At 41.2% G+C, this 27,517-nt stretch overlaps 1 protein-coding gene across 1 annotated transcript; it reads right to left on the reverse strand.

The window, feature by feature from the left end:
- Nucleotides 1-26,920, reverse strand: c21h10orf90 (chromosome 21 C10orf90 homolog). The gene is made up of 11 exons (XM_033610900.2): nt 25,635-26,920; nt 24,751-25,501; nt 22,695-22,761; nt 18,701-18,792; nt 13,477-14,821; nt 9,722-9,874; nt 9,291-9,421; nt 7,653-7,824; nt 6,315-6,378; nt 5,710-5,800; nt 1-2,220 (listed from the first exon to the last, which is right to left on the reverse strand). Exons 2-11 carry the CDS (start codon nt 25,315-25,317, stop codon nt 2,182-2,184), a joined length of 2,721 nt encoding a protein of 906 aa, XP_033466791.2. The 5' UTR covers nt 25,318-25,501; nt 25,635-26,920; the 3' UTR covers nt 1-2,181.
- Between the last annotated feature and the right edge of the window lie 597 nt (nt 26,921-27,517).

A 27,517-nucleotide genomic window follows, 5' to 3' on the forward strand; every position in this document is an offset into this window, starting at 1 on the left:
AAATACATGTAATTTATTTAAATATAAAATACCTGAAGTTGAAGTTTAAGGAATGACATTGCATAATGAAACCTTCTTTGTAAAGCTGAACAGAGAAAACAACAAATGCAGTAAATAACCTTCTTCAAGTAGCAATCTTGTTGTCTATCTTCTCATTTAGAAAGACAGAAACAATTATGAACCATGTTATTAATTAATGATCTCTTATCGTCCAAATACACCCACACATGCATGTGCACTGACATGAAATAAGGTTTACAAAAGCAGTCAGTAGCAATCATCTGTCATCTCCCAGACATCAGCGCAAATTTAGATGGATGAAACAGCTGGACTGTGAAAGAACTGCGACTTAAAGGCTAATGATTAAAACAACAATTAAGAATAATGAAGAGCGTCTGCTCTGTTGCCTGTTATTTCAAAAAATAAACATTCACCACATCTCACTTTTGATTTATGCCCAGCACTGCGAGCACACTCACTTTGGATCTCGCAAATCTAAATCTGCAACGGCAGGCCCCAGTCTATCATGAGACAAAGACGGGGACAAAAGCTCCATTCAAATCGGCACTGTCCATTAACAGGGCATTTCCAGTGAGAAGAGGTCACATTCCTCCATCTTACAGCTAATAGCTGGCACTGAGCGATGGCAGAGCCCACTTCAGGCTTCGTTCTGCTTATTGGTTGTATAATGAGGATGACGGTTGAAGACCGTCCTGGAAGGGACTGCGAAGCATAATGAATGATTCTGTCTTATATCACTGCTTCACATCACATGAGATCATGTGAAAGTGGCTGTGTGAGGACATCAGTGCTTTGAGAGCTCACTCTGCATCCCATTACATGAAGTATTCTGGAAAAGAAAGGCAATTTGCAATCAAGTGAAAACAAGATAACGCTGATAAACAGCATACATTACTGGTTTGTATCTTACATCAAAAGCCAGCGTGTTTAAAAGGCCCAATGTCATATTCGGTTACAGAATGTTGAGACGTGATTTCATACATTCATTTTGGCCATCTTCATTTGTAATTGCGCACGGCAAGGGCAGTGAGGACAGCTGAATCACACAGATAAGCATCTGTTTTTTCCCTCAAAAGACAAATCTATGGCAGTCTTTCAGAAAACCCAGAAGGTCATTTAACAACACTTAACGCCATCTTGAAGATATTTCCAGAATCCTTAAAGACTCCTCTGCTCAAGTGCATTAAATAAATTCTGTAGTCAGCACAAGACACACTACTGTTAGCACATTTAACCTGTCCTAAACTGAAAATCTGTGCATTTATCCAAACAAAGGTGGACCTCTATCCTTGCTGTACTTGCCATAATTCTATGTTTCTGTGTCAATTTTAAATGCCATTGGCAGGTCCACTGTATCAAAATTATGTACACTTTGATTAATGGAAATGTCATTAGGAAGAGTTATGAGTGGGTTGCTGTGCTTTTTAAAGTGCTAAAACGTTCAAATAACTGCACTCTCTAAGCTAGCTAGTTAGCCTCTGTGCTAAAATAACCTCCTGTTTTGTGGTGCAGTACTTGTCTCTCATTTACTGGCAACATTTCAAAACTGCCAGTGGCATTTATCTACTACATCTAAGAGAGGATGCCCTTGAGCCAACAAATCTACACACAGACATCAACTTATGGCAACTATGGCGAGTGGAATTACATTGTACTGTTACGCTAGCAAGGGCGCCGGAAGTAGGGAGGTAAGAAGTAGAGAAGGGGCCATTACCCCCTACTTTACGCCCCTGGGCCACATTTATTTTAAGTAGCAGACTGCTGTGTTGCAGCTGGAGTGATCCCATTGCAAGATGATCTCGTTTTTATTGTGCATCAGAATATACAGTATATATTTTTTATCCAGATGGGCAGAAGAGTCTTTGAAGGTTCTGGAAAAACCTTCAAAACAGCGGTACAGTAAGTAATGTTAAATGACTGTCTGGGTTTTCGAAAGGTTGCCATGAATTTGCCTTTGAGAAAAAAACAGATGTTAACCTCTGTAACTCGAACAATAAGTAATGGTTGTGATAAATGAGAGAGACAAATGGGGGCGAAAGGACAGCTGCACTTCTATCATGACCTACGCTAATATTCAGCACTGTCAAAGGGCAAAGTTCACACCATCAGTCTGTTAGGTAATGCTACAGGCTTTGACATGTCATCGTCTTCATCTGTCATTCAACTGTTGTTCCTTTGAAGAAGCTGATCCAACAGTTTCTGCAATGAGAAAACAAAAACTCAGATTACTAAAACACTTGATGACTATAGATCACCAGTCTAGTCCTCACAAGAACCCCACGTGGCTCTTATTTCTTCCAGCTTCAGACGGGAATCAAACAGTCCTGCGCAGCTTCACAGGAGAGAAGCCTCGTCCCTGCAGTCCTCTCACCCACACGTTCAGGTTCCCAGCTCCTCTTTCAGGATCCTGCTTGATCTCTGGCATCGCCCCTCTTCCCTGTGTTATCTGCCACAGCAGCGGTGTGGGCGGAGCAGCTGCGTGTGGGCACCCACGCTGCCTGCAGCTTTGGCTGAATGGTGGCACTGCACTGTAGCTCTCTCTGCCACTGAAGGGCCTTTTGTTTCACGGGGGAACACGGGCCTCATACACTCGGCACAATGAGACGGTTCACAGTTTCTCTCCATAATGAGAGAAAGGGTGAAGAGTGCAGCATGAAAGAGAGTGACTACAATTCCTCCAACAAATCTGACTCTGTTCTGGGTGATTATTATTGACCATGTATTCGAATTAAAGCAATAACATCCGTGCAGAAAATGCATCTGAAGCACACATTTTTGTAAGATAAGCTTTTCAAATGAAGCTCCCAGAGAAGTGCAAGAAAATAGCAAAAGTTTGGGAGCAACGACCTCTAGTGGCATAATAAGCTCATTGTCCTGAAAGCAAAGAAACTAAAGAAATCCCAACTTAAATATTCAATTTAACACGCTCCTTTTTAAAATAAACTGAATAGACATTTAATACAATCAGAACAGTAGAAAAAAATCAAAGATTATTATTATTTATTTTATTTTATTTTATTTTATTTTATTTTTATTTTACTTCATTTTAATTTTTGTCTTTTTCTAATCTTTTTTTCTCTCTTTCTTTGCTGGTATTTAAGTTAATAAATAAATACATAAATAAATGGTCACCTCTGTGACAAGTTACCAAAAGTGACCAAAGAGAAATACAATATTCCTGCAGCCCTACAATTATCATGATCAGATCTGGGGAGATTTAATTACAAAATGAGAGACAGTGACCAGACGCTCAATAAAAGTATGAATTTCTACTTCAAATATAACCGCAAAATTGCTTTATCAGAGCACTATATGAAAGGAGATAGAGACCCCAATCAATCTCTGTGTGTCAGAGAATAAACACCAGGCTCTGTTGTATATTATTTATTGTAATTTGTTATTCAGCCCACAAGGCCAACCTGTCTGCCTCAACAGAAAAATACTCATGAATACACTGTGCATCCCATCCACCTCCCCCTTGTGTCTATGTTTCTAGGGTTTTTGTTTAAATATCCCTCAACCTCATGTTCTCCACTAAAAGTCTTTTCAGTTAATCATGATGGACTCAGTAGGCGATTTAAAGCCATTATTATCAACAGCTGCACTGCTGTGTAGAGAGGAAAAGGACATTGTTGGCCATTACTGAAAAATGTTTCACCTTTTGCAGGGTTTAATTGAGCTTGTAGGGGGAAGGTGTGTTATTACTTGCTCAATTGCCTGTGGGTCATATACACAATTAATGTTCTGTTCAGTGTCTCAAGTACTTGTTAACACTGTGGCGAGCTGTTTTGAGGTGATTTACTTTAATATTTTCAGGGATATGGTGATTCAGTGCATCATATATTTATTTGGAATAACTTCAGAGAGATCAAAACAGGCAGGTGAAATATTAAGAGATGACCACTGGAACATGTGAATAGGTCTGTTTGCATTAATTTAAGTTCATATTTTACTTCTTAATATACAGTTTTTTCATCCTTATGTATTAAGGTAGGGAAATCATCTTATTATACACTCTCTGTTAGTATCTAGAGGTGTGGACTCAAGTCGCATGAAGACACAAGACTCGGAACTTGACATGGACTTGTGACTTCCCTTGGACTTGAGCCATTTGACATGAAAGTACTTGATACCTTGCCCAAAGAAAGTGCGCCATGAATCAATTCATTTTTCTCCATTTCCTGTCTCATCTAACATCAACACTATTTATTCCCAGCAAGTCAATACTTAATCCCCCGGATCCACTTCCTTTGAACCAACAGCATCCAATCAAGTCGCAGAACAGAACTGTAAAGAACTCAAGTTACATAACTGAGAGCTGTTTGGAAAAACATGATACCAAAGATAGTTTGGTTCGCACACAAAAACTAAGGTGGTTAACAAAAAAAAAGTTTAATTACAGGCAGAGATGCAATAAATTTCAACAAATTTGTTTAAACAAATAAATGCAAATTTTAAGAATTATTTTTTGGGACTTTTTTTGCCTTTAATTACAGGATGGTTTCCAGTGGTGGAGAAGAAGGAGGGGGGACAGCATGTGAACTGGAATCAATCTAATGGCTGCTGCAGTAGGGACGCCTTTGTACATGGCGTGTCTACCCACTGAGCTAGTGGGCACCCCTAAATGAAAATTTTAAGAAGCATTCATGATTTTTTGTAATTTACTCTGTTGTTAAAATGGCATCACATTTGGTGAAGAGTGCCTTATTACTTGTTCAGGACTCAAAACTCGAAGTTTAGGACTTGGAATTCGACATGTGAATCTGGACCTGGGATTTGCTTGTCTTAACTTAAGACTTGACTTGGGATTCAAGTACAAAGAAAAGCGGGATTTATATTCGTGCGACAGACCCCTATGCCATAGCGTATGGCCGACGCCTACGCCATTGTAAGCATTTATACTTGTGCGGTGGTGTGTCTGTCACTCTGCAGTTACACCTCCAAAACACTAGTTGGCAATGGTGTAACTGAGAAGTGCTGTAAAGTTTAGTTGATTCAAAACACACATTAAACACACATTAAACATGGCTTAATGGAGACAATTTCAAACACAAGTACACAAATCAGCTTCACTATAACTCGCAGCATTCACAGACAAACATTTGTCTTTATCTGGACACATTTTCCCCACAAATACAACATGCTAATGTTATTAGCACAAGCCTATGACATTTTACATTGCGTAAATTAGCCTAGTGATGAGTGGAGATTTCCTCTGCTCATATGAAGCCAGGAATAAATCACACACAAGACTTAAAATGCTATTTTTGTGGAGGCTTTATTGTCTTCACAATTTATTGTTTCTTATCTGTGAAATTAAAGTAAATAAAAGCTTTGTTTCCACTGAGGGAAATGGTTTCAGCTTACAGAAATAGACAGGAGGTCTGCGTCGCTGCAATGTGTAGTTACATTTCTGGGGAGGTGGACGTCAGGCTACAGCGCAGAAGTATAAATTCTGCCTTACTTGTGACTTGACCCCACCACTGTCAGTATCATGCACTGTATATAGATGTCTATTGCATCATTCTATACTTAAATCCCCCAAATTTCACCGGAGGTGGCATTTTTAGAAAACTTTGGCATCTGTGCAAGACTTAAAAAATAAAGTGCTGTGGGTTTGAATGATGTTTGACCGCATGGTTAGTGAGGTTTATTATCTGTGTTATGAAAAGGACATGTGGAGATTACCTTTTTGAAAAGTTCAACTCGCTGCCTGTTGCTCAAACACGTCTCCCTCTTCTTCTCTTCCTCTTTATTCTTCTTCACCTCTGCAAGCGTACTGTAACACAATGATCGTTTTCTATCTTTTATTATTGTTAGTAGAGTTGAGTAGAGAAAAAAATGATAATGTATCTATTTTGATCTATCTATCAAAAATTGATTATCATGAATTCAGTCGCATATAATCCTCTAATAAGAAACTTGTATTGTTAAATTCATGAATTATCTAAGGGTGGGATACAGTCATTCACTTTCTATGCACCACAACTTATATGTTATTAACTCTTTATCCTGTATAAATCCACAGGTTAACACCTCAGCCTAAAATTTCCTCCTAATCAATAGGTGGATCTGCCAGGAAGCAAAGTAAACGGGTGAGGCAAGGTAGGGGGAAAACATAATTAGAGCAAAAGCATTGGCAGAGGAACAAAAGCGATATATTTTGTATGGAGATGTCACTGATACAAGCTCTGCCTTCACACGTGAAAGCAACGCAAGAGATAAGGATGCATCTGCCTGCAAAGAAGAAACATCTGACAGCGTGCCGAGGTAGAGATTGAGATGGAACTCACCGCTTAGATCTCAGCTGCATCTCTTTCCCAGTAATGGCTCTATCTCTGGGTTTGAAAAGGTTATCTGGAAACACGAGCATGTACGCGCACACACACACACACACACACACACACACACACACAATGCTGATTGAGTTGAAGGCTCAAAAGCATGGCAGTAAATCACTCTAGCTTTCCCTGGTGTTTGAAGAGAATGAGACCTGCTCTCTTACAGAAAATAAGGATCATATTGCAATCTCCCGAAAGAGCAGACAAGATTATTTTAAATAAGGGCATGAGTTCCAACTTTTCTACTAGCTTTGTAAGACATTTTATGAAATCTGATTTCACCATCATGCAAGAACTGTAAGTTCCCACAAACATTTTACATGAACACTGATGAAAAATGTGGTTTTCCCAGCTGTCATTGGCCCACAGGTGTATTTTCTTGTTACAGCCAGTAGAGGGCAGAGAGAGCTACAAAATCACTGCCACAAATCTTTAAATTCTTTATTGTTTACTGTGAAGCCTGGCACTCCGAATGAAAATCTCATCAGTCAGAACACTGCGTCGAGAGCTTAATGACATTTGAAGGTCACAGAAATAGTTTTTGCTGAAATCCAGCGCTGGCAATCATTCTGAAACCTTGTTATTCAATAGAGGAGCACTTGCATATACAATATATATGCAATACAGCCATTTGTTTCATATCTTACTTCAAGTGCCTTTTATTGTATTTAGTCACAGCTTAGCCTGGTGTGCCACTTCTCTATCTCATGTTCTCTCCTTCAGGTTATTCTCCCTTACAGCTGACCTAAAAATAGTTAAGATGTTACATCAGGCAGAAAATGTCCTTTAATTACATTTCAGATACTGGCCTGTTATGTGATCCCTCCTGAATATAACATATCATTTTCTTTGTGCATTTTATTTATGTTTTATTCATTCATTTAGCTATGCAGTATGTGAATATTAATTCCTGTACTGACTACCAGTACAGAATTTTAATGAAGTGTTTACATGTCATTGAGACGTTGTAGTGGATCACCCTGTCTGAAACTACTGATAACTCAGTATTTTGGGTTTCAGTAGAGGATTTTGTGGATTGTGAGCACCTTTAAGCAAAACACAAATGTGAATATTACGTGTAGTTGAGCAAAATGTTACCTATCAGCAGCTTAAATCCCAAAATATTGGTCTTCAAAAACAACATGTATTGGCTGAAAACTACCCTCCCTTGCTCTTTGTTCTGTGTCTGTATGTGTGTGATTATGATGTGGCAAACAGCCACTGCAGCTGCAGTAGGACAATGGGCAGTACAGTGGATGAGAGAGGTGAGGGTGGCTGCTGGCACAGTACCATTCAGAGAGGCACACCGGGCACTTTGGGCTCTCCTCTGCCTGAGAGCAGCATCCGACCGTGGGTCTACCAAATCCGCCAGCTCCCTCCTCTCCTGCGCCCGTCGCTCCAGCTCTCGCAGTCTGCCCTGGGAACGACTGATGAAGTCAGGTCTGGACCTCTGCAGTGCGTCCTGCCAAAAGCAGAAACATATTGCTCTTCTTGACAAAACACTTAAGCCCAAATAACCATTTACAACTCCCCGCGCTCTAGAATATAGCTTTGGGGCACCCCGTGGACAACTCCAAAGCCAGTAAAAATGTGTCATTGGCTTTCACTGACATTGTAGTGTTCTTCAGTGGTTGCCAGCCTAGAGGTCAAAATCCCTGACGTGGGTTAAAATAAAACTGAGGAGCCAGATAACTGCCAACATAGGGATTAAAAAAAAAACTCTGTTACCAAAAATATATGTTTTCTCCACATATAGGCTGGTTACAGCCTAGTCGCCAAAATAAAATGTTGGCATTGTACGTTTCTGCACAACGAGTTACGTTACATTTGTACATTTTATCCATACCATACAAATGTTTCTATGTGTGTTGCCTAAGCAAGATGCCTGCCAAGCTGCAGACAACTGCTGACCATGGTTCGAGATCAACAAAAAACAAAGCTGCTTGTGATTTAGCAAGTCATTGTTGTTTTTCTAGCAGCTTTTTTGTAGCAAATATGTCGCTGTTTAACCAGCTGCTTTTTAGGCACCAAATATGGGTTTTTTGTAGCGACCTGTTGGTGATATTCAGCAGCTTTTTAGCCACCAAATGGAAGTGTTTTGTAATGACCCTTCGATTTTCCAGTGGCTTTTTAGGCACCAAATGAGGGTGTTTTGTAGCAACCTGTCACTGTTTTTCCAACGGCTTCTTAGACACCAAATGTAAGTGTTTTGTAGTGACCCTTTGATTTTCCAGTGGCTTTTTAGGCACCAAATGTGGGTGTTTTGTAGCAACCTGTCACTGTTTTTGCAGTGGCTTTTTAGACACCACATGTAAGTGTTTTGTAGCAACCTGTCACTGATTTTTCAGCGGCTTTCTGGCCACCAAACGTGGCTGTTTTGTAGCAACCTTTCACTGATTTCCAGCTGCTTTCTGGCCATCAAATGCAAGTGTTTTGTGGTGACCTGTTGCTGTGTTTTCAGTGGCCTTTGAGGGACCAACATGGGTGTCTTGTATTGACGCACTCCTTTTTTTCAGTAGTGATAATGGCACAAAAAGCCATTGTTCCAGTGCTCTCAAAACCTGGTATTGCAAGCCAAAATATTATCTTTTACTAACCATAACCAAGTGTTTTTTGTGCCTAAACCTAACCACATGTTAACCACAGCATTGTTGAGGCATAAAGTTTTTAACAATAATGTGAAAATGTAACGTATCCATGGTTTGTAGAAACAAACAGTGCCAACATTTTTTCTTGCAACTGGGTTGCCGGTGATACTGGTTGCAACACACTAACATAAGCTACTACAAATAGACACCGCATTGTTCTCAAAGGACACATCAATCTTCTATGGCATCTATGTGCTTAACATTCTCATTTGGAGAAGTACATTAAAACCCAAACCTTTTGTTTGATTGTGTTATTGACTAAAAATACCTCTGAACTCACCTGTAGAGAAATACTTTGAGATGACCTTTCAGGGTCGAGGCTCAGAGGAACAAATGCTGCATGAGACTGGTTGTGACGCTGGATTGTTCTTTGATCAGGATGTGGCTTCACACATTTCCCCCCATCTGTCACTACCAAGGCAGAGTAAATCAAATAGTTTACGTCTCATTTAAACTTTCCATGGCTTCACATGCCTGGGCACAACAGGCCTCTGGGCCTGCCATGACATATTACTTCCTGGTATGAATCAAATAGGCACAGCATGTCAGCACCAAAGAATTTCACTGGATCTGTACTGATTCAATCAAATATGTTGCCCTGTAAACAAAGTGTTGAGCTTGCAGTATTTTCAGGTAATTGCAAACAAGATCAATGTTTTATAAGGTAAGAAATTATGATTACATAGGAAGGGAAGAGAGAAGTAATAATACCAGTATTTCCCTGGGGTGATGCAGCAGAGTCCTCCTCAGAATTGCCATTTGGTGTTTTCTTCTTACTGAGTTGTCTTTGGAGTTTGATATTTGCTATGATGGCAGCTGCATTGAGAGCAAGCACTTCCTCTTGAGACTGATGTGAGTGGGGATCTGAAAGGCGAGAGGACTTTGATGTAAGTGAAGAGTAAGTAAAACAGTGAGACTGGCTGTTGTTGATCTGCCATTTTGGCTGCTGTGCACCACAGGCAGATATTAACAGTATTTCATAATGTCCTGCCTCATTTGGAGGTTGACTGTATCAAACGTTGAATTTAAATTATGTTGCCTCAGGCCTCTGTAATTAATTGATGACACTCTTAATGAATGTAATTAAGGAATAATTAATCATTTCACACGGAGAAAAGACATCATGAACGAGGAAACACACATACTCAGCAGAATACTCCCTCCTCGTATTACTAATTCAACTGAATATTCAGCATGCCCAAACAATAGCTTAAGCTGACGGTTTCAGCCATTTTTCATAATCAAAATTCATTTTTGGTGTAAAGATTTTGACCACTTTCAGAACTGTAAAGCAAAAATATCGTGGAGCAAAAAAAGATAAACAAAATAGCATTAGTTTGGCCTTATATGACCCTTCATCTTACAAATTTGATTATTTAGCTAAAGCAGTGAAAGAACTTACATCTTGATGTGCAATTTACTTGTAAAGACTTGTGATAAGACTTGGACTTTCACCAGAACACTTGAAACTGCTCTGCATTGCCTGGAGGCTTAAACGAATATGGTTTGACATTTTGGGAAAACATTTATTCACTTTCTTGCCAAGAGTTGGATGAGAAGATTGTTACCTCTCTTATATTTGTCCATTAAAGATTAAGCTACTGCCAGGAGATGATTAGCTCAGTCCAGCATACAGACTGGCAGCAGGGGCAAACAGCTGGCCTGGGTTTATCCAAAGGTGAAAAATCTGCCCCCTAGCACCTCCAAAGCTCATCAGTTAACATGTCTGATTGTCTCATCATCAACTTGAGGTTGTTTGCAACCAGCAGTGGCACAAAGAAATAGTCAAGCACATAACCCATGTGAAACCACAGTCATGTTTTCATTTTAGATTTTACTTAGGACTAAAAAAACACTATGATGATGACGATTTTTTTCTTTTTAGCTTTGGACGGAGCCAGGCTATCAGTTTTCCTGTCTTAATGCTAAGACAAGCCAACTGTCCCCTGTCTGTAACCTCAACAGATATGAGAGAGGTACAGAATGTTGAACTGAGTCATAACCTTCAAGACGACCTATTATCTTTTCCATATTTTTTTGTCATATAGATAATATTGCAATGTTAGATGTTTATATTAAACATGAGCAAAGTTTCAGATAGTAGGGTAGAATTTTGTCAAAGTAATCCCTGTGAGGAAAAAACCTCAGACTTCAGAATGCTTTGTTCTTAACGTTTTTCTACTTTTAAGGAAAGCTGAGATCAGCAATAGAGTTTCTTTATATGGTCATCTGCTCCAGGCACGCTACTGCAAGTGTTTACAGTATGTAGCCTACACTGCTACATGTAGCTACATGCTAACATCAGGGAAACAAATGTTGGTTGCTGATGTGGGGCGGCAGTAGCTCAGTACATGTCAGTCAATGGGGACTTGGGTTGGGAACCGGAGGGTCGCCTGTTCAAGTCCCCATCCGGACCAAAATATGGAGCGTGGACTGGTAGCTGGAGAGGTGCCAGTTCACCTCCTGGGCACTGCCGAGGTGCCCTTGAGCAGGGAACCGAACCGAAAAATTGAATTTCCCCTCTGGGATTAACAAAGTATATTAAATTAAAAATTAAATTAAATTTAAAAAAAAAAAAAATTTCTCCCCAGACTCAGATCATAGTCCTTCTGGAACATGTCCAGTTGTATTTAGAAGCTATTATTGGTGATTTTTAACAGGAGGCATTGCTGCTATTAGCCATTACAGTCATTCCCTGGCTGCAAGTACACTGCTAACGTCAGGCAAACATGTAATGTTGGTTGCAGATGATGTTAATTTCTCAATTTTGGATCATATCCCTTCTTAAACATATCTAGTTGTATTTAGAAGCTATTAATGGTGATTTTCACCAGGAGACATTGCCAGCGTTGCCAACTTAGCGACTTTGTCGCTATATTTAGCGACTTTTCAGACCCCTCTAGCGACTCTTTTTCAAAAAAGCGACTAGCGACAAATGTAAAATTTTCTTTGTCTAATATAAATTACTGAAAGAAGGTTCATTTGTACTTCTAAACATATTCAGGGTGTTTTTTTACTCAGTTTTTGTCTCTATCACCACGTTATTCCTCTCTCCTACAGAAGCCATTACAATTACATGCATATGGACAATTATGCAAATTAGGCGATGATGTCATTTAGCGACTTCTAGCGACTTTGAGGACAGCCAATAGCTACTTTTCTTACTGAGGGGTTGGCAACAGTGGACATTGCTGCTATTAGCCATTACAGTCATACCCCAGCTGCAAGTACACTGCTAACGTACATGTAGCTACATGCTGATATCAGAAAAACATGTAATCTTGGTTGCCAAGGTTATTAATATCTCCCTAATTTCGGAGCATATTCCTTCTGAAACATGTCCAGTTATATTTAGAAGCTATTAATGGTGATTTTCACCAGGATAAGTTGCGGCTATTCTCTGTTACAGTCATTCCCCGGCTGCAAGTACACTGCTAATGTACATGTAGCTAGATGCTAACGTCAGGGAAACATGTAGCCTTGGTTGCTGATATTGATTTGTACCCAGTTTCAGATCATAGTCTTGCTGGAATATGTTAGTTGTGTTTAGAAGCTTTTATTAGTGATTTTTCACCAACACTAACCAATCAAAGCAGACTGGGCTTTTTTGGGAAGGGGCTTAAAGGCGCTAAATGCCGCCCTCTCAGACAGAGGGTGAATACAGGTGTATCAGCACAGGCAGGAAAAGGTATTTTTTGAACATTAAAGTATGTCATCATGTTCAAGTAGAAACCCGAAATACACGAATGAACCTGATAGTGTAATAGGCTCCACTTAACCTCGCTTTCCATACTACATGTAACCACGAAACTAAGCCTTAATCTTAAAGTGCGGGTAGCTTTGTGAGACTGGATTTCAGCCCCCTGATGGCCAGTGAGTCCCCACATTGTGACTGTTTGAACAGAATTTTGTCCCCACAACATGATTACTACAAAGACACGCTACATTGTAGGATGTGGATGCAAAAATTGATTCTAACACATCCTGATACTTTATTTTCACCATGTTTAGCAGCTTGTGATTTCTCTTCCTCCCCTGCGCTGTCAGTGAAAATGGGGACTAGAATAGATTATACATGCAAAGAGATGCGTGGGAAAATGAAAGAAGGTGAAAATGAGAAAGCATCTGTAGGTGCCAATGGGCCTCTGCGTCTCGGCAATGGTGTTTGACATCGGCGCACACATCTGGTATGATTGTCAATTGCACTCGAAGCAGCAGATAAATGAATCATCTCAATACAATCAAATAATGCCTATCAATAAGACATCAAAGGTGAAAGACAATATCAAACCTGAGAGTTTGGCCCCAGAACGCTGTGGAGTGTGTAATAACTTCAAGCTAGAACACGCAAATGGCACAGAGGAGGTGTATATTTAGACATTGCCATCCTTTGAAAATGGAGATCAGAGACAAAGGGAGCCTGTGTGCTGACAAGAAGACTGTCAGAGTGGGACAGAGAAACCTACCCGGGGCCTTGATGAGAGTTAGACAGGGGGGCGCTCTCCTCACCGCAATCTCTGGTGGCAGTCTCTCTTTCTGGCCTCCGTTTGGCTTAAGGGTGTCTGCCGCTCGCTGACCTGCTTCTTTCACTGCTGTTTGACTGCTGATGAAACTACTGTCGAAGTTCACAGGGTTGATATTGGTCTCTTGTGGAAGCCCAAAGCTCCATTTCCTGGCAGCCGGTTGTGTCACATTCTCTTTGCTCGGCTCAGTGTGTCCAAACATATTGCCATAGCAGCTCAGCGGTCTGTGCGGCCTGTCCGATCTCTGTCCAACAGCCTTTGGTGAAACCCCTGAGGGAACGGGTGCTGCTATGGCAGGGGGGTTGCTCACAAAAAGACTCAGTGTGGATCTGTGTAGTGTTCCACTGTTTTTCTCTGGGTCTGAGGTGGATTTGTTTGGTGTTACAGCAGAGTTTGAGGAATCCAGATGGTGATATGAAGGTGCTGCCTTGTGTTGCAAATGGTTTCCCTGACTCCACATGCTGTTTTCCTTGTACAGTCCCTCTGTGTAGCTGTGTCTGTACTCTGGGTGCCTCGTCCCAGATCCAGCCTTTGCTGGACTGTAGCTCTCTCTATGCTCTGTTACTTTGATGATGGTAGCCTTTCTTCTGTGGACCACTGTGTCCAAACCATGGCTAGTTGGTGGGGTCCCCTTTGTTTTTGTGCTTGGAACAGGGCTGGACATCATCCTTTGCTCTGTCACTTTGACTATAGTGGCCTTCCTCTGCACTGTGACCTGCCTGGAGTTTGGGTCCATGGACTGATGGGCTAGTGGCGGAGAAGGGGATTCACTGGAGCGGGAGGAGGGGTTGCAGGTGTCATAGCCGGGCAAACTGGCCGATCTGCTCACTTTCCTGGAGGAGATGGTGATGGAGGAGAAGCCGGTTTTGTTCTGAGGGATGAGTGTAGTTACAGCAGAGTTTGTCTGTATGTGCGAAGGCTGAGAACTACTGTTTGTTGTACACAGCGGGGCTGTTGCCCTCAAGGGCTGAACACTGCCTGTCCTACGCAGAGGCGTATGTGACTTGTACGTATCTGTGCTGTTTGTCCCTTGAAGCAGAGTGCTTGGTTTGCAGGGTTCAGCGAAAGTTGTTCGATGCAGAGGAGTATGCTCGAGGGGGTCCGTGTTGGTTGTTTTCATTGGAGAAGACTTCCTGTTGGGGTCTAAGCTGGTCCCTGTGGGGAGCTCATTGGACTGACTGCCTCCAGGGAAAGCCGACACCCTGTTGGTATTCCAGACTCGCCTCAGAGCTTGCCAGCCCACAGGTCTGTCCCCTTCGTTAGCAGGAAAGCTTCGTTTTTCTGGCACCTACAGCATGTGGATAAAAGAGATTCTATGTGATAAAGATCCTTAATTATGCATGGAAACCCAGCCCACCCTTCTGTTGTTGCTACTGTCTCCTGCTAAATCTTTTTCCATTAATCAACACAATAAGACATATGCTGTACTTTTCATACTTGCCAATTTGAGCTTCCGTGTTCAAGAGGCAAATACAGAAAATGGAGCATAACCTCATTTAATACAGCATGATATATTGACAATATGACATCTCTCTAATACTACATTTCAACAGCGGGTCAGCTGTCTTGTCTTTCTTCAGGGCTTTGCTGTTTATTCTTTAGTCAGATGACTCTCCCCATGCTTGACACAGTGAATGCCCCAGTAGCAATGGAAGCAGCAGCAGGCAGAGCCAGCACACAGCGTGACTTATCCCTCACAGAATCACAATGAGACTCTATCCTCAATTGAAACTGAGAGGCAAAAAGCAAAGATTCTGGTCCTTAGGCCACAGGATCAGTGGCGTTGCCAAGGGGTGGCCAGGAGGGGCCACGGCCACCCTGATACAAATGCTGCCCATGAAAATAATCTAAAACAACTGGAGGCCCCTGTGTGGTGTTTTCGAACTTGAGTAGGCTTATTCCCAGTTAATGTTTTGTTTGTTAAAATCAGTATACTCCTCTAAATGGAAGTTTGCCTTTCTAAGAAAAAAGACAAGCAGTTTGTTTGAAGAGTAATGAATACATAGAGATGCATAACACATTAAAACCGAATTGTAGTGGGACCCAAAATGGTAACGTATTGCATTGTCGTATCATGGAACTTTAAGCCTCTATAAAATGTAAACTGGTGAATTCTAGAAAAATTCCACCCTGTTCAGTTGTCATGAGCGGGGAAATTAGCTAAAGAGACCCAAATCATTTTTTGTACCAGGCTGTAAACCTGTTTATTTCTGCTGTAAGTTCAGGCTTTTTAACATGAGAGTCTGTGCCAGGGGTAGGCAACCTGCAGCTCAGGAGCCACATGCGACTCTTTAGCCTTTCTCCAGTGGCTTCCTGTGGCTTTGACAAAATATGTAAATGAATGAGTTATTTTTTTATTGTTATTATTTTAATTTTCACTTATCATTGTTGTACCCCTGATTCTTATATTTTCCAATTGTACAAATGTGTAGCCTTCACTCTGAATAACAAAAAAAAAAAGTTTTAACATTTCATCAACCGCGTCCATCATACATCTGCCGCCTTGCGCCTTTTCCTAAAATTTGCTGAATCTCAATAGCAATGGCTAAGCTTGAGTCTCCTTAGTGAGGCTATCTATTGATTCGTCTCAGAGGAAAATAGAGTATGTGAATTTGAGATTTGTGCTTATGTTTGAGACATTTCAACCAGCCCTGCTTTTGCAAGAACATTTGTGACTGTCAACAAAACACCATTTACCAAATGTGAAGAAAACAGTGGTTCAGAACAATAGTAAATAAAATGTACTGTATGTATACTGATATATTTCTTTTCTTTTTTAAATTGTTTTGCCTTTAATTGATAGGATAGTGAAGTGTGAAGGGGGGAGAGAGAGAGAGAGAGAGGGAGAGACATGCAGCAAAGGGCCTCAGGCTGGACTCGAACCCGGGCCCCTGTGGCAACAGCCTTGTACATGGGGCGCCTGCTCTACCACTAAGCCACAGATGCCCCACACTGATATATTTCTTATATTAAGATCAAAGTCATATGTACACAAAGTCACTCATTAAATAACTTGAGATTATGACAGTTAGACGGTGGTAATCTAGGCTGCAGACTATTTACCACTTAAATCTTGTATAAGGCAACATTTAGACATTGTTTGTCATCTGTACAAATGTCTAATTTTGCATAGTTCTGGATAATTGCTGCAGCAGACAGGCAGCAGACAGACACTGACATCTGTGCTGATAATGGTCCATAAAGCAAAGGAGTCTGCCATCAGCCAGTTGCCTTTGTGTTGATCATAAGTCACTTCTCTCCTTTTTTTTCCCATTTCAGTGACTACTCTGATGAGGCACTGAAGCTTCGACCTGCTATATATTTTTTTTCTCCTATTTGTTGAGTCTCTATTCTAAGTTCCACAGTCTTTCATTTTGTTTTTTTAAAACTTTAATTCCACAATCTCAAAAGTTTTTTTTCAATCTCTGATCCCATGGACTGTTCTATCTTAATTAGTGTTGTTTCCTTCAGCTTTTAAGGGAATGGCTTGTGAACATGAGGGATTGTTTCATGGCATTTCTTCATGTAAATGAGACTTTCTTGTCACATAAATGAAGGGTCAGAATGGGTAGGAGGCAAGTGGGAAAAAAAACGAAATGAAAATGAAAATGAATAACTTTCCTCTGTTTGTAAGAACATTTAAATATCTTCTTAGTAGGAGTGAATTTCGAGCTTTTTAAACAAAGTGTTGATAAATGAGGCCTTTGGCATGTCTATTATTATTAGTATCCCACCCAGTGAACACTGAATCACTACATTTATCACTGTTATAAACTGGAGACACTGGCCCTAAACTTCAGGAAGCAAAACACAAGTATATCAATAGGAATAGAAGACATAAAGGAACAGTCTGTAAGATCGCAACCAGCTGAAACTTCTCACGGTTAGAATGCCTTCAGTGTTCATTCTTCAGGAGGTTTTTACCGCAGAAGTCTCTTCCTCTACAAAATAAATGGACCCGTGATTAAAACCAGTAAAAACACTGAATAAGGAAGTTTCACCTTACAAAACATTGTTTCTCCTAAGTTTTTGGCACTTCGTAGTCACCTTTTTTTTCTGTGATAACTAAGGGCCTGTTGATATGGTTCTGTATATTTCTGAAAACGGGTATTTATCTTTGCGTTTGCACCTATCATTTACACGTAACCGGTGTTTTTCCCAACAAAAACTGAGATTTTAAAAAAAGTTTTTAAAAATATCCGTTTCTATGGAGACGTGTAAACAGGATAGACGGAGATTTTGGAAAACGATGACGTTGCAACCCAGTTCGCGCATGCCCATTAGGCGCAGGCCCATTGCTAGCACTTTTGGGACTACTTACAAGATTACAAATGAATTTAGCACTGCTGCATCAACATCACCGCTACATCAGCGAACAAAGGCGTCTACTGTGCCCAATATTAGTAAGTGAATAGCAGCTAACTATGCTACATAAGGTTAAAATGTAGTTTATCATTGTTTTTATCACTAGCGCCAAGAGGAAAACAAATCACTGTGCATGCGCTTAACGTTTTTCTATGGTGTTTGACATATGGCGTATCGCCACCTACTGGCCTGGCATGCTAATTGCAGTAAAAAACTGCTGTTTTAGCGTTTTCATGTCAGCAGGGATATCGTTTTCACAACTGATCGTGTAAACCCAGAATTTTTTTTTTATACGGGATATATAAAAACGTGTTTTTATTTGTATCGGTATCCGTGTAAACAAGGCCTAAAGTTCCATACATTCTAGCAGTTTTAACCATGAGCCGAAATATCCGCAGAGGTCTCCTCCTCTCTAAAACAAATGGACCCAGTGATTAAAACCAGTAAAAACACTGAATGAATGCAAAAACACAGTGTTTGGTTTGTCTGTTTTAGGCTACTGTAGAAACATGGGAGTGCAACGTGGCGTAACTGTAGACGCGGACCAGCTCCCTATGTAGATATAAAAAGTTCACTCTACGGTGACAAAAACACACAGTAATGAAATCATACTTACTATATTATACTAATTTCTGCCAGTTTATCCCCCTAAATCCTACACACTGGATTTTAACGTCATGTCAGGACCCAGGCAGACTTACTATGTACTCCCCATGATACACAGACCCACTGATAACCATCGTCTCCTCAACTCAATGTGAAAAAAATGAAAAGTAATCATACCAGAGGCGTTCTCAGTTACCTGTTTAACACTGGGAGAGCCTTGATCGGGTATCTGCCATGTCTTAACACCCAAAGCACTTGGACTGGTGTGGCTTCTCTCCACCTCTCCATCTATGTATGAAGGCAAAACAAATGATCACATGTCACATTCCTCACAAGACATGCTGCCCACCCCCCTTTCTCTTCCTCTTTTACACACACACACACACACACACACACACACACACAACTCCTCTGACTGTGTGGCAATGTTGACACTGTCAATAATTGACGTTGGCACTGTAAAGTGAATCCAGCACCACCCTGGAGCCACTTCTCTGCTTCCTCAGGAGACACAGAGACTTGACTGGCTTGCCTCTCAGCCCTGACTGATACTCTATTGCCACCCTGACTGCCTGCCTGGCTGCATTTCCACCTGCTGCTGTTACCATGGCGACTGGCTCTCTCTTTGGGATAACCCTTGAATGCTGTGTGGATAATCTGTGGTGTTTTTCATTTTAAGGGAAAAAAAAACAAGAGACAAGGTGACAATTGCACCACTTTGCAAATGTGATTACATTCGGAAAACAAAGGATTGTCTTTAGAGGTGTTCTGGTCTTTCTGCCGTCATTATATGTCTCATTTCTTGCTGTTATAAAGGGCCCCACACAAACGTGTGCCCCCCCACCGAAGGAGCCTCTCTCATTACCTCCACAGCTGAGCTCAAATGACCATTTTTTCTGAATCAACAGCAGCTTAATATCCCACAGGAAAATAAAGAAGCAAGGCCATATGGCAAATGCCCTCTGAAGTCCCCACCCTCCCAATTTATTCCCCATCCTTGTGAGTTTTATCTAAATAGTATGTGTGAGCAGGGTGGAAATTGGCCAGTCTGTCTAAACACGACGGCCCTTGGAGCACAAAATCCAATTTTATTATCATTTGCTCATTAACATCAGGCCATTTTAAGTTTGTTAAATGTGATTTTTGTGGAGGGAGAGGGTACTAAGTGTCTGCAATAAGACCCAGAGTCTGATTAAAACTACTTCGGCAAGGGTTGTCAGCAACATCCAGAAAGAGGGAGAAAGAGAATGAGAAAGAGGTGGGATAATTTGCTAGCTGGAGTGTAACCGAGTCAGTTCTTGTTGGAATAATTGCGGCTGGAATTTCTGATAGTTTCATTTGGTTGCGGGTGTGGAATTGTGGATTTAAATGTACTGATGGCTGAGCGAAAGCGACTAGCATCGAAACAAGACATATTGGGAAGCAGTCCTGCATGGAGATTCTTGTTTCTTGTTGATCATCTGTCTTCGACTCATTGCTGGGATTTCAGCCGTGGCCAATTTGTTGTGTACATGCACCTGCACGGAATTATAATTCTCTGTGAAGTAACTGAAAATATGAATATTTAACTGATATTATAGACCATATGGAGATTTATCATAGTCTAACATGACATGATTATACTTGTCATTATACCAACACTAGCTTTTCTTTTGCATATTGCTTATAACTATCAATGTTTTTTTTTTTTTTTTAAATAAGGTTTATGGCACTTAAAGGCACAGTTCATCCCAAAAGCAAAAGCACATATTTTTTCTCTTACCTGTAGTGCTATTTATCAGTCTAGATTGTTTTGGTGTGAATTGCTGAGTGTTGGAAATATCATCTGTTGAGATGTCTGCCCTCTCTTGAATATAATGGAACTAGATGGCACTCAGCTTGTGGTGCTCAAAGCGCCAAAACAAAAACAATAATCCACAGACCTTGCTGTGAGCAGTTTTCTGTAGGAACCATTTTGTGCTGAACTACACCTGCCAACCATACCGCTGCACAGAGGGAAGTGTAGTTCACTTAGCACCACTGTCACAAACATAAGCCCTTTGCTAGCAAATAGTGCAGACGCATGCAATTAGTCATCGATTAAACGATTAAAGGTCCACCCCCTTGCTAGTCGACACCAGCAATATTAGTCGGTTATGGTTATGGTCATGTGCAAGGCCACTTAACTGTCATGCAGCCATCCGCCACTAGTGGGTGCTACAGAGCCGTCAAACAGCAGTCCCCTTCCCCACAGTAATGCTCGAGTAGAATAGAATTTTAAAATAGCACGATGGGAAATAAGAGACATGACCCCTCTCTTCAAAGGGCTCTTAATGTTTTGGGACAATGTTTCAAATACTTAACAATAAAATGTGCTAAATGTTGACTGTTTTCTGAGTGTTTTCCTCTTTTTAGACTAGACCACTAGTCTTAATTAAAATTTTAAAATTCTGTGATAGACAGAGATGTAAACATTAATGGCGTCCTCCTCAGCAGAGCTGTAACGTTAGCTAGCTCAGTGCTAAGTGAGCTAGCAGTAGATACACACCTCCTTCTGCGTAGTGATACGGTTGGTGTGTGTTGATTGATAGAAAGAAAATAGTTTGTACATTAAACTGCTCACAACAAAGTCTTATCTTGAGCCAATGTATGCCACAGTTCAATTAATATCTTACGAATTAGTGTCCCTCGAATGGCGCTATCATGTTACATACTTTTTTTTTTTTAAAGATATTTTTTATGGGCATTTTTTGCCTTTAATTGATAGGATAGCGAAGTGTGAAAGGGGGAGAGAGAGAGGGAGGGACATGCAGCAAAGGGCCACAGGCTGGAGTTGAATCCGGGCCGCTGCGGCAACAGCCTTGTACATGGGGTGCCTGCTCTACCACTAAGCCACCGACGCCCCATCATGTTACGTACTTAAAGTAAAGTTGTGTAGGTTAGGTTTAGGAAAAGAAACTCAGAGACAACGTACCTCAAAATTACTCTAAGTTCACTTAGTTCCATGTTGTACTGAACAAAGGTCTCCAAGGGGAAAGTCCTGTGACCCATGGAGACCTTTGTTCAGTACAAAGGTCTCCAAGGGGAAAGTCCTGTGACCCATGCACCACCCAAACCTGCCTCCATATGCAGACTTTTGCTTTTTATACTACTTCCTTCAGAGCACTGGTCATGTGATCACAGCCTTCCTGAGGACAGCCTGCTTGAGTAACCAGGTCATGATTTCTGGAAAGAGACATTGCTGTTGCAGTTTTTCAAATGCATTTTTTGGCGCTTTATGCACCATAAGCCGAGTGCCATCTAGTCCCATTATGTTTGAGAGAGGGCAGACATCTCTACGGCCGATATCTCCAACCCTCTGCAACTCACATCAAAGTAATCTCTATAGCTAAACTGCAGGTAAGAGGAAAAATATGTATTTTTTATTTTGGGGTGAACTGTTTCTTTAAAACACCTGCCCTTTCTATCAAAATTCCCTGCTGCTGTGGACAGATTGCTTTGATTTCTGCAAGCCGCCCGAACTTAGCCAGGATAATCTATGTATAAACAAGGAGAGGGTTGAAAGATCAAACCTCAGATCAAACCCAGCGAGTGTGGGGCTGCCATGTTCAAAGATTAACAGGGCTCCTTTTCCAATCAGTCTGCATCTTTCCTTATCATTCTGCCTCCCTCTCCTTCTCTTTTCGTCCCCGTTTCAAGCCTAATAACGTCTATTTCCTTTACCTGCAATCCTGCCAGAATACTGTGGCACAACAGTCGGGACCAGTTGTACTTGAAATTGACTTTGTTTTGCAGGGGTTGTTTAAAGTGTTCATACACTTTGTCAGTGTGGAGCGTTTGAAAGAGGGCAGGGGCAACACTGCTGCAAGGAGCTGATTAGAGGCAGGTAAACTGTGTGGCAAGTCAGCCCTGAAATAAGCTTTTGTTCTCCCTCTGGCTAACCCGGCCCCTGCAGTTACCCCATGGTTATATTTGTCCTAGCACTGATCAGGCACTAAACATCAATTGAAACAGAAGCTTTGTGTGTTTCGGGGAATCTTCTGTTGTGCCTCATGTTTTTAATTTTGGTTTTACGCATTTGCTTTAAGGTACAACTCTTACATAATGATCACTCTTGCATAAATGTGCATTTGTTGGACTTGTGAGGTAAAAACTCAGCAGTTATACAAGTAATTGTACACTGATACAGCAAATTGCACGTCAGTACTCACCCTGGTGCCTGTTGGCTGTTGCTCGATTCTTCTGAAATGTTGGAGTGATGGCTTGTTTCAGTTTCACCTGTAACAAAGAAGTAATTTTACACAAAAGGTACCTTTGCTTCAATTTTACCTGGCTTAAAAAAGTGGATTTTTCTTTGGTAGAAGCATCTGATACATTTACAATAATAGTCTAATACTTTGGGAGAAACATGTACTTGCTTAGAGTTAGATGAGAAGATCGATATCACTCCCACACTTGAGAGTGGCATCAATCTTCTCATGTAAAGCTCAGCAAAGAAAGCGATAAGCGTATTCCCCCCAAAAAATTATTCTTTTAAGAGTCATCTTTTAGAACTAGGGCTCATAAATATGAGTTAAAAGAATTTTTAATAGAAGTTACTGTATAAAATACAAAAAAATCTCAACAATGACTTCACATAATGTTCTTTTTTTCAGTGAAGAGTCACAAGGGAAGGGATGTGCTTTGTGCATCAATTCAGCTGAATCTCTGGTTCAGCACAGCAACTTATTGATTTTGAAGTCACATTATCAGTTCACTGGGTAATACTCCCATTGAATTTTCTCTGTACATTGACTTGCATCCTCTCAGGGCACAAAGCTCAATCTCTGCTGCCACAGCTCCAAATGAGTCGTAAACCTTTCGAGAATGCGTGGAGTTCCTGCAGAGTAAGCTGTTTTCAAAGGATGCCGGAGTTCTGCCTTCTCCCCGGGTAACAGAGACTTGACTACAAATGGCTCTCTGTGGCACTCTGTGTGTTTTAGTCTGCCTTGCCTGGCACTACACGCACCATCACCTCCATTACACAGCACTTTACCTTCAGACTCGCGGAGCTTACACTGTCTCACTAACAAGTCAGAATCAGAGTCACACAGCCTGAGAGGATGTCAGCGCCAAATCCAGGGTAAATCAGTCCAGAGTCTTTGCAAAGGCTTGCTTTAACAGGTTGATACCCTAAACCACAGACACATACGTGATACTGGGAGGCTTCTCTGAGAGAAGAATTCTTCACACTCCAAAATAAATCTCCCATTCGAGTAGTGAGTAGGGGCGTATGAAAATATCAAAATAGCAATGTTACGTTTGTGATACTGTATTAATAATCAAAAACACTGCATCAATTTTTTGTTAATGATTTACATGCAAAGATTTGTGGCAGTTTGTCATGTTGTGTTGTATTTTAACCCCCAACCTCTAGATAGTAGTGTTGTAATTTACCTTCAGCCAAAAACTGCAGTTCTTTGAATGACTACTTGAGGCTGGCTCCAAAAGCAAATCAATCCCCATAGACAACCATGTAAAAATACTTTACAGCATATATGAACATGCTCATAGCCTGCTACCAAAAACATAAACAAACCCAGTTATGGTCTCTATAGCTAATTTCCCCGGTCGTGACAGCTGTACATGGGGTGAATTTTTATATAACTCACCCATTTCAATGTAATGAAGGCTTAAAGTTATGCATAATTAAGGGTGTGGCCACTTTGAGTGACAGATGGGTGCTGTCTGTTGACAAGACACTACCACTGTGACAAAGTTGGTTAGGTAACATAACCATGGCGTGATTTCAGATTTGCAGATAGGCGTAGCCATAGCTGTCGCAATTTCAGTATGTTGTCAGTTTTTTTTAACTGTAATGTTTTGGTTGTCTAAAAAAGTCTTGTTCAGCGTTTGGTTGTACTAAAAAACCCTTGCAGACCCTGGAAATTACATACATTACATTTTGTTTTAATGGTTCCAAGCCTGTTTTCACTGGTGAAAATTAGCATTAGCATTATCACTGTTAAACCACAGCTGTAAATGTACCCTGCTAACTAAGCTAGCAGTTAGCATTAGGGTTATCTCTACTATGGTCACTTTTGGCTAAAAAAATCCAAGATTGCGACGGCCAAAATGCTAATCTCGAGTTGACAAAGCCAATAGAGAAGTGACGGTGGCTACGTCCATTATTTTATTCTGTCAATGGTAACAACATATTGCTGGTGTAAACTGTTGAAAACCTTCTAAATATATGCTTCATGCTTTGTTAGGTGTAATGTGTTTTACCTGACTAGCAGAGTGGTCATCTACTATCATCACTCTCCTTTGGATCGGCAGCCACCCAATTTTGACTGGAGCAATATTACTGAGTTGAGCCTGCTCCTTCATTGGGACCTGCATCATGTGAGCTCTCTCCCAGCTTCCCCTGCGTTCTGGGGGAGACAGAAACCCAGTATGGAGGGACTCCTGGCTGCCTGGCGAACTCTCACACAGGCTGGGACTCCCACATGAAGATGAACCTCTGCTGAAGAAGGGAGTCCCTGGCTGTCTCCAGGCACGTCCAGTTGGCTCTTTGTGGAGAGCAGGCATGGACGTTGTCCGATCACTGAAAGCTGGAACCTGATTATGTACTGGGGCTCTGAGAAGTTCGCTCTCTATCCTCTGCAGGTGCTCCAGCCAGCCGTCCAGCTGGCGCCCTTCAATGGCACTCTGGGGCCGAGGTGCTCGTGGGGGGCGAGAAACACGGGTCAGAACTTCCCCTTCTGGTATCAAGCTCTCCCAGTGGGACTCATCTCCTGATCTCCTCCAGCTCGGAGCTCTTCGTAGGTGGGCAGCTGGCCTGCGGAGAGTCATCCCTCTGGAGCTCAGGTAACCACTCACAGCTCTCGAGTTTCAGCCCACAATAAAGGCCCTTTACAGTGGAGGTATTAATGAGACTCCCCTGGCTCAACTGGACTTCTTACCATGAGGCATGCCAGAAATGTACTGCAAGGAATTAGTAGCCACAAGAATGCTGGAGGTCATCGTTGTTAGGGATCTGTTATAAAAAGGTATCAGAATAGCGAGGATAACAAGGAGAAATCAGTGTAAATAATTCAAGATCATGAGACAAACAACAATTTCATGCTTTCATTACACCACTCCACAGTGCTGCTGATACTATTACTTACCAAACCATTCTTTTTCACTTGCTTCCAACTCCTCTGTCCTTGGTGTTTAGGAAGTAAACACTCTCTGTCTTGATATAAACTAGGTGCTAGTGGGTACTGTCTCCAGTAAGGCATGTAGCAATGTGAGGGATGCTCTGCCAAACAAAAGAGTTACTGAGTACAAGAGCTGAACATCCAATAGAGAGAGGGAGATGGACAGAGACAGAGGGGTGGGCGGGCTGAAAGAAAAAACAAACACTTGTTGATGCAATGCATGATGTAACAAGATTTCCATTTAAACCAAGAACATCATTAAGATTCAGTATTTTCATTATCACACTGTCTAATTTTGGGTTTGTGCAAGTCTGAGACACAATGTTTAAAAGAGCGAATCAAACTTTCTGACATTCAGGCGTCCTTACAAATGATAAAGGATCGCTAATGAGCAGATTATCCATGTTATTCCATGAGTCACTTGCTGCTTGAGAAATCCTCTTTGTTGAACTCCCCCTGTTTCTGCTCGTCCCTGTGATCTCGTGGTTGGTGGCTGATGATGAGGCGCTGCTATCCTCAAGCCTCTAACCCGAGCCATGTGACGTTTGCGAGACCGTCTTTAAAATGGGCCAGTGTCCTCTCTGGTAAGTAACCGTGACCCACATGATGTCCTACAATGCATGAGTGAAGGGTATTTACAAGACAGAGGAAACTTGCCTCGAGCTGCAGGCGAGATTCTGCTTAAGATTTTGTTTAGAGGCAGTTAAAAACAGATCTTCAAAGATACAACTGCCTCTAAAAAAGAATTGGCAGTTGCTTGGATGTTTAATGAATTTCAGTGTTTCTCAGCGGATTAACAGTCCCCAGATGTCTTTCAAAGCAACTTCAGTCCCACTCGGTGGTATAACATTTTCCACATGTCTTTCAAAGGCAGAGATAAGACAGAGATAACTTAAATATCAGTGGCTGTGACCTGCTTTAAGACACCTTATCAAGCTGAGGAGCTACACACAGAAGGAATATGCAATAGTGTAAGGCAATTTGCATCTTTTTGTCTGCTCTGCCCAGGAGATAACATCAAAACAAATCAAAAACTCAATTGAGCAAGGAGGACAGATTTGAGCAAGGTTCAAAGAAGTTTGAAAGCAGCACCGCCCTCTGCTGGCAAAACTCCAACATGACAAGTGGAGAGGGAGGGCATGGGGTCATAAGTTTGAAAGACTACTCTTAAAGATGGGATGCAGTCGTAGGTTACAATATTTGTGCAGATAAGATGAATAGCGATGAGTGGATTTGAATGCGTGCATCAGGTGCATCCCTCTGATGTCTTTTATTGAGCACCTGCAGCTCTGAGGAACAACTCTTATTAGTTCAACACATCACTGCTCAGAGTAACAGGCTCGCTGAGGCTCCTATAGCTTCACCATTAAGCAGAAAGAAGGAAGAAAATGGACAGAGACCGCATGAATTCTAATTTTGTGGTTGAGCCAATCAGAGGAACAATTTCTGTGTGTTTTACCATGGGGTTAACACTGAAACACATCGATTTACAGGAACACTGACAGGATTAAAATAAGGTGAAACGTGTGTAATCAGGTACTAAATAAATAAGCAAATTTATGTAGATTATAACAAATGGTAGGCTACATAACACACTACATTCAATACCACCTTACTTTATATTCATTTTTATTTATCCACATGCTGTTTCCATACCTCTGCACTGAGGTGTATTTTCCACCTTTTAAAATATTGTTTTATTGTACCCTCCTCACTTCTCAAACCAAAGTCACGCCCTTATATGTTTACCATTACTATTAGTAGTATTAGCGTATCTTATTTTTTTCTTTTTATTTATTATCATAGATCCATATCATCCGTCCATCTTTATATACAGTCTATGATGAGGC

This window comes from Epinephelus lanceolatus, chromosome 21 (assembly GCF_041903045.1).
Source record: "Epinephelus lanceolatus isolate andai-2023 chromosome 21, ASM4190304v1, whole genome shotgun sequence".
In the NCBI taxonomy this organism is placed as follows: Eukaryota; Metazoa; Chordata; class Actinopteri; order Perciformes; family Serranidae; genus Epinephelus; species Epinephelus lanceolatus.

Coding starts and splice junctions, on each gene's coding strand:
- c21h10orf90 (XM_033610900.2), bottom strand. CDS start 25,317: ATGACTCTCCGCAGGCCAGCTGCCCACCTACGAAGAGCTCCGAGCTGG. Junction 14,822..18,700: donor GCTCTCCCAGTGTTAAACAG/GTAACTGAGAAC, acceptor CACATGCTGTAG/GTGCCAGAAAAACGAAGCTT. Junction 9,875..13,476: donor AACTCTCATCAAGGCCCCGG/GTAGGTTTCTCT, acceptor CTCGCCTTTCAG/ATCCCCACTCACATCAGTCT.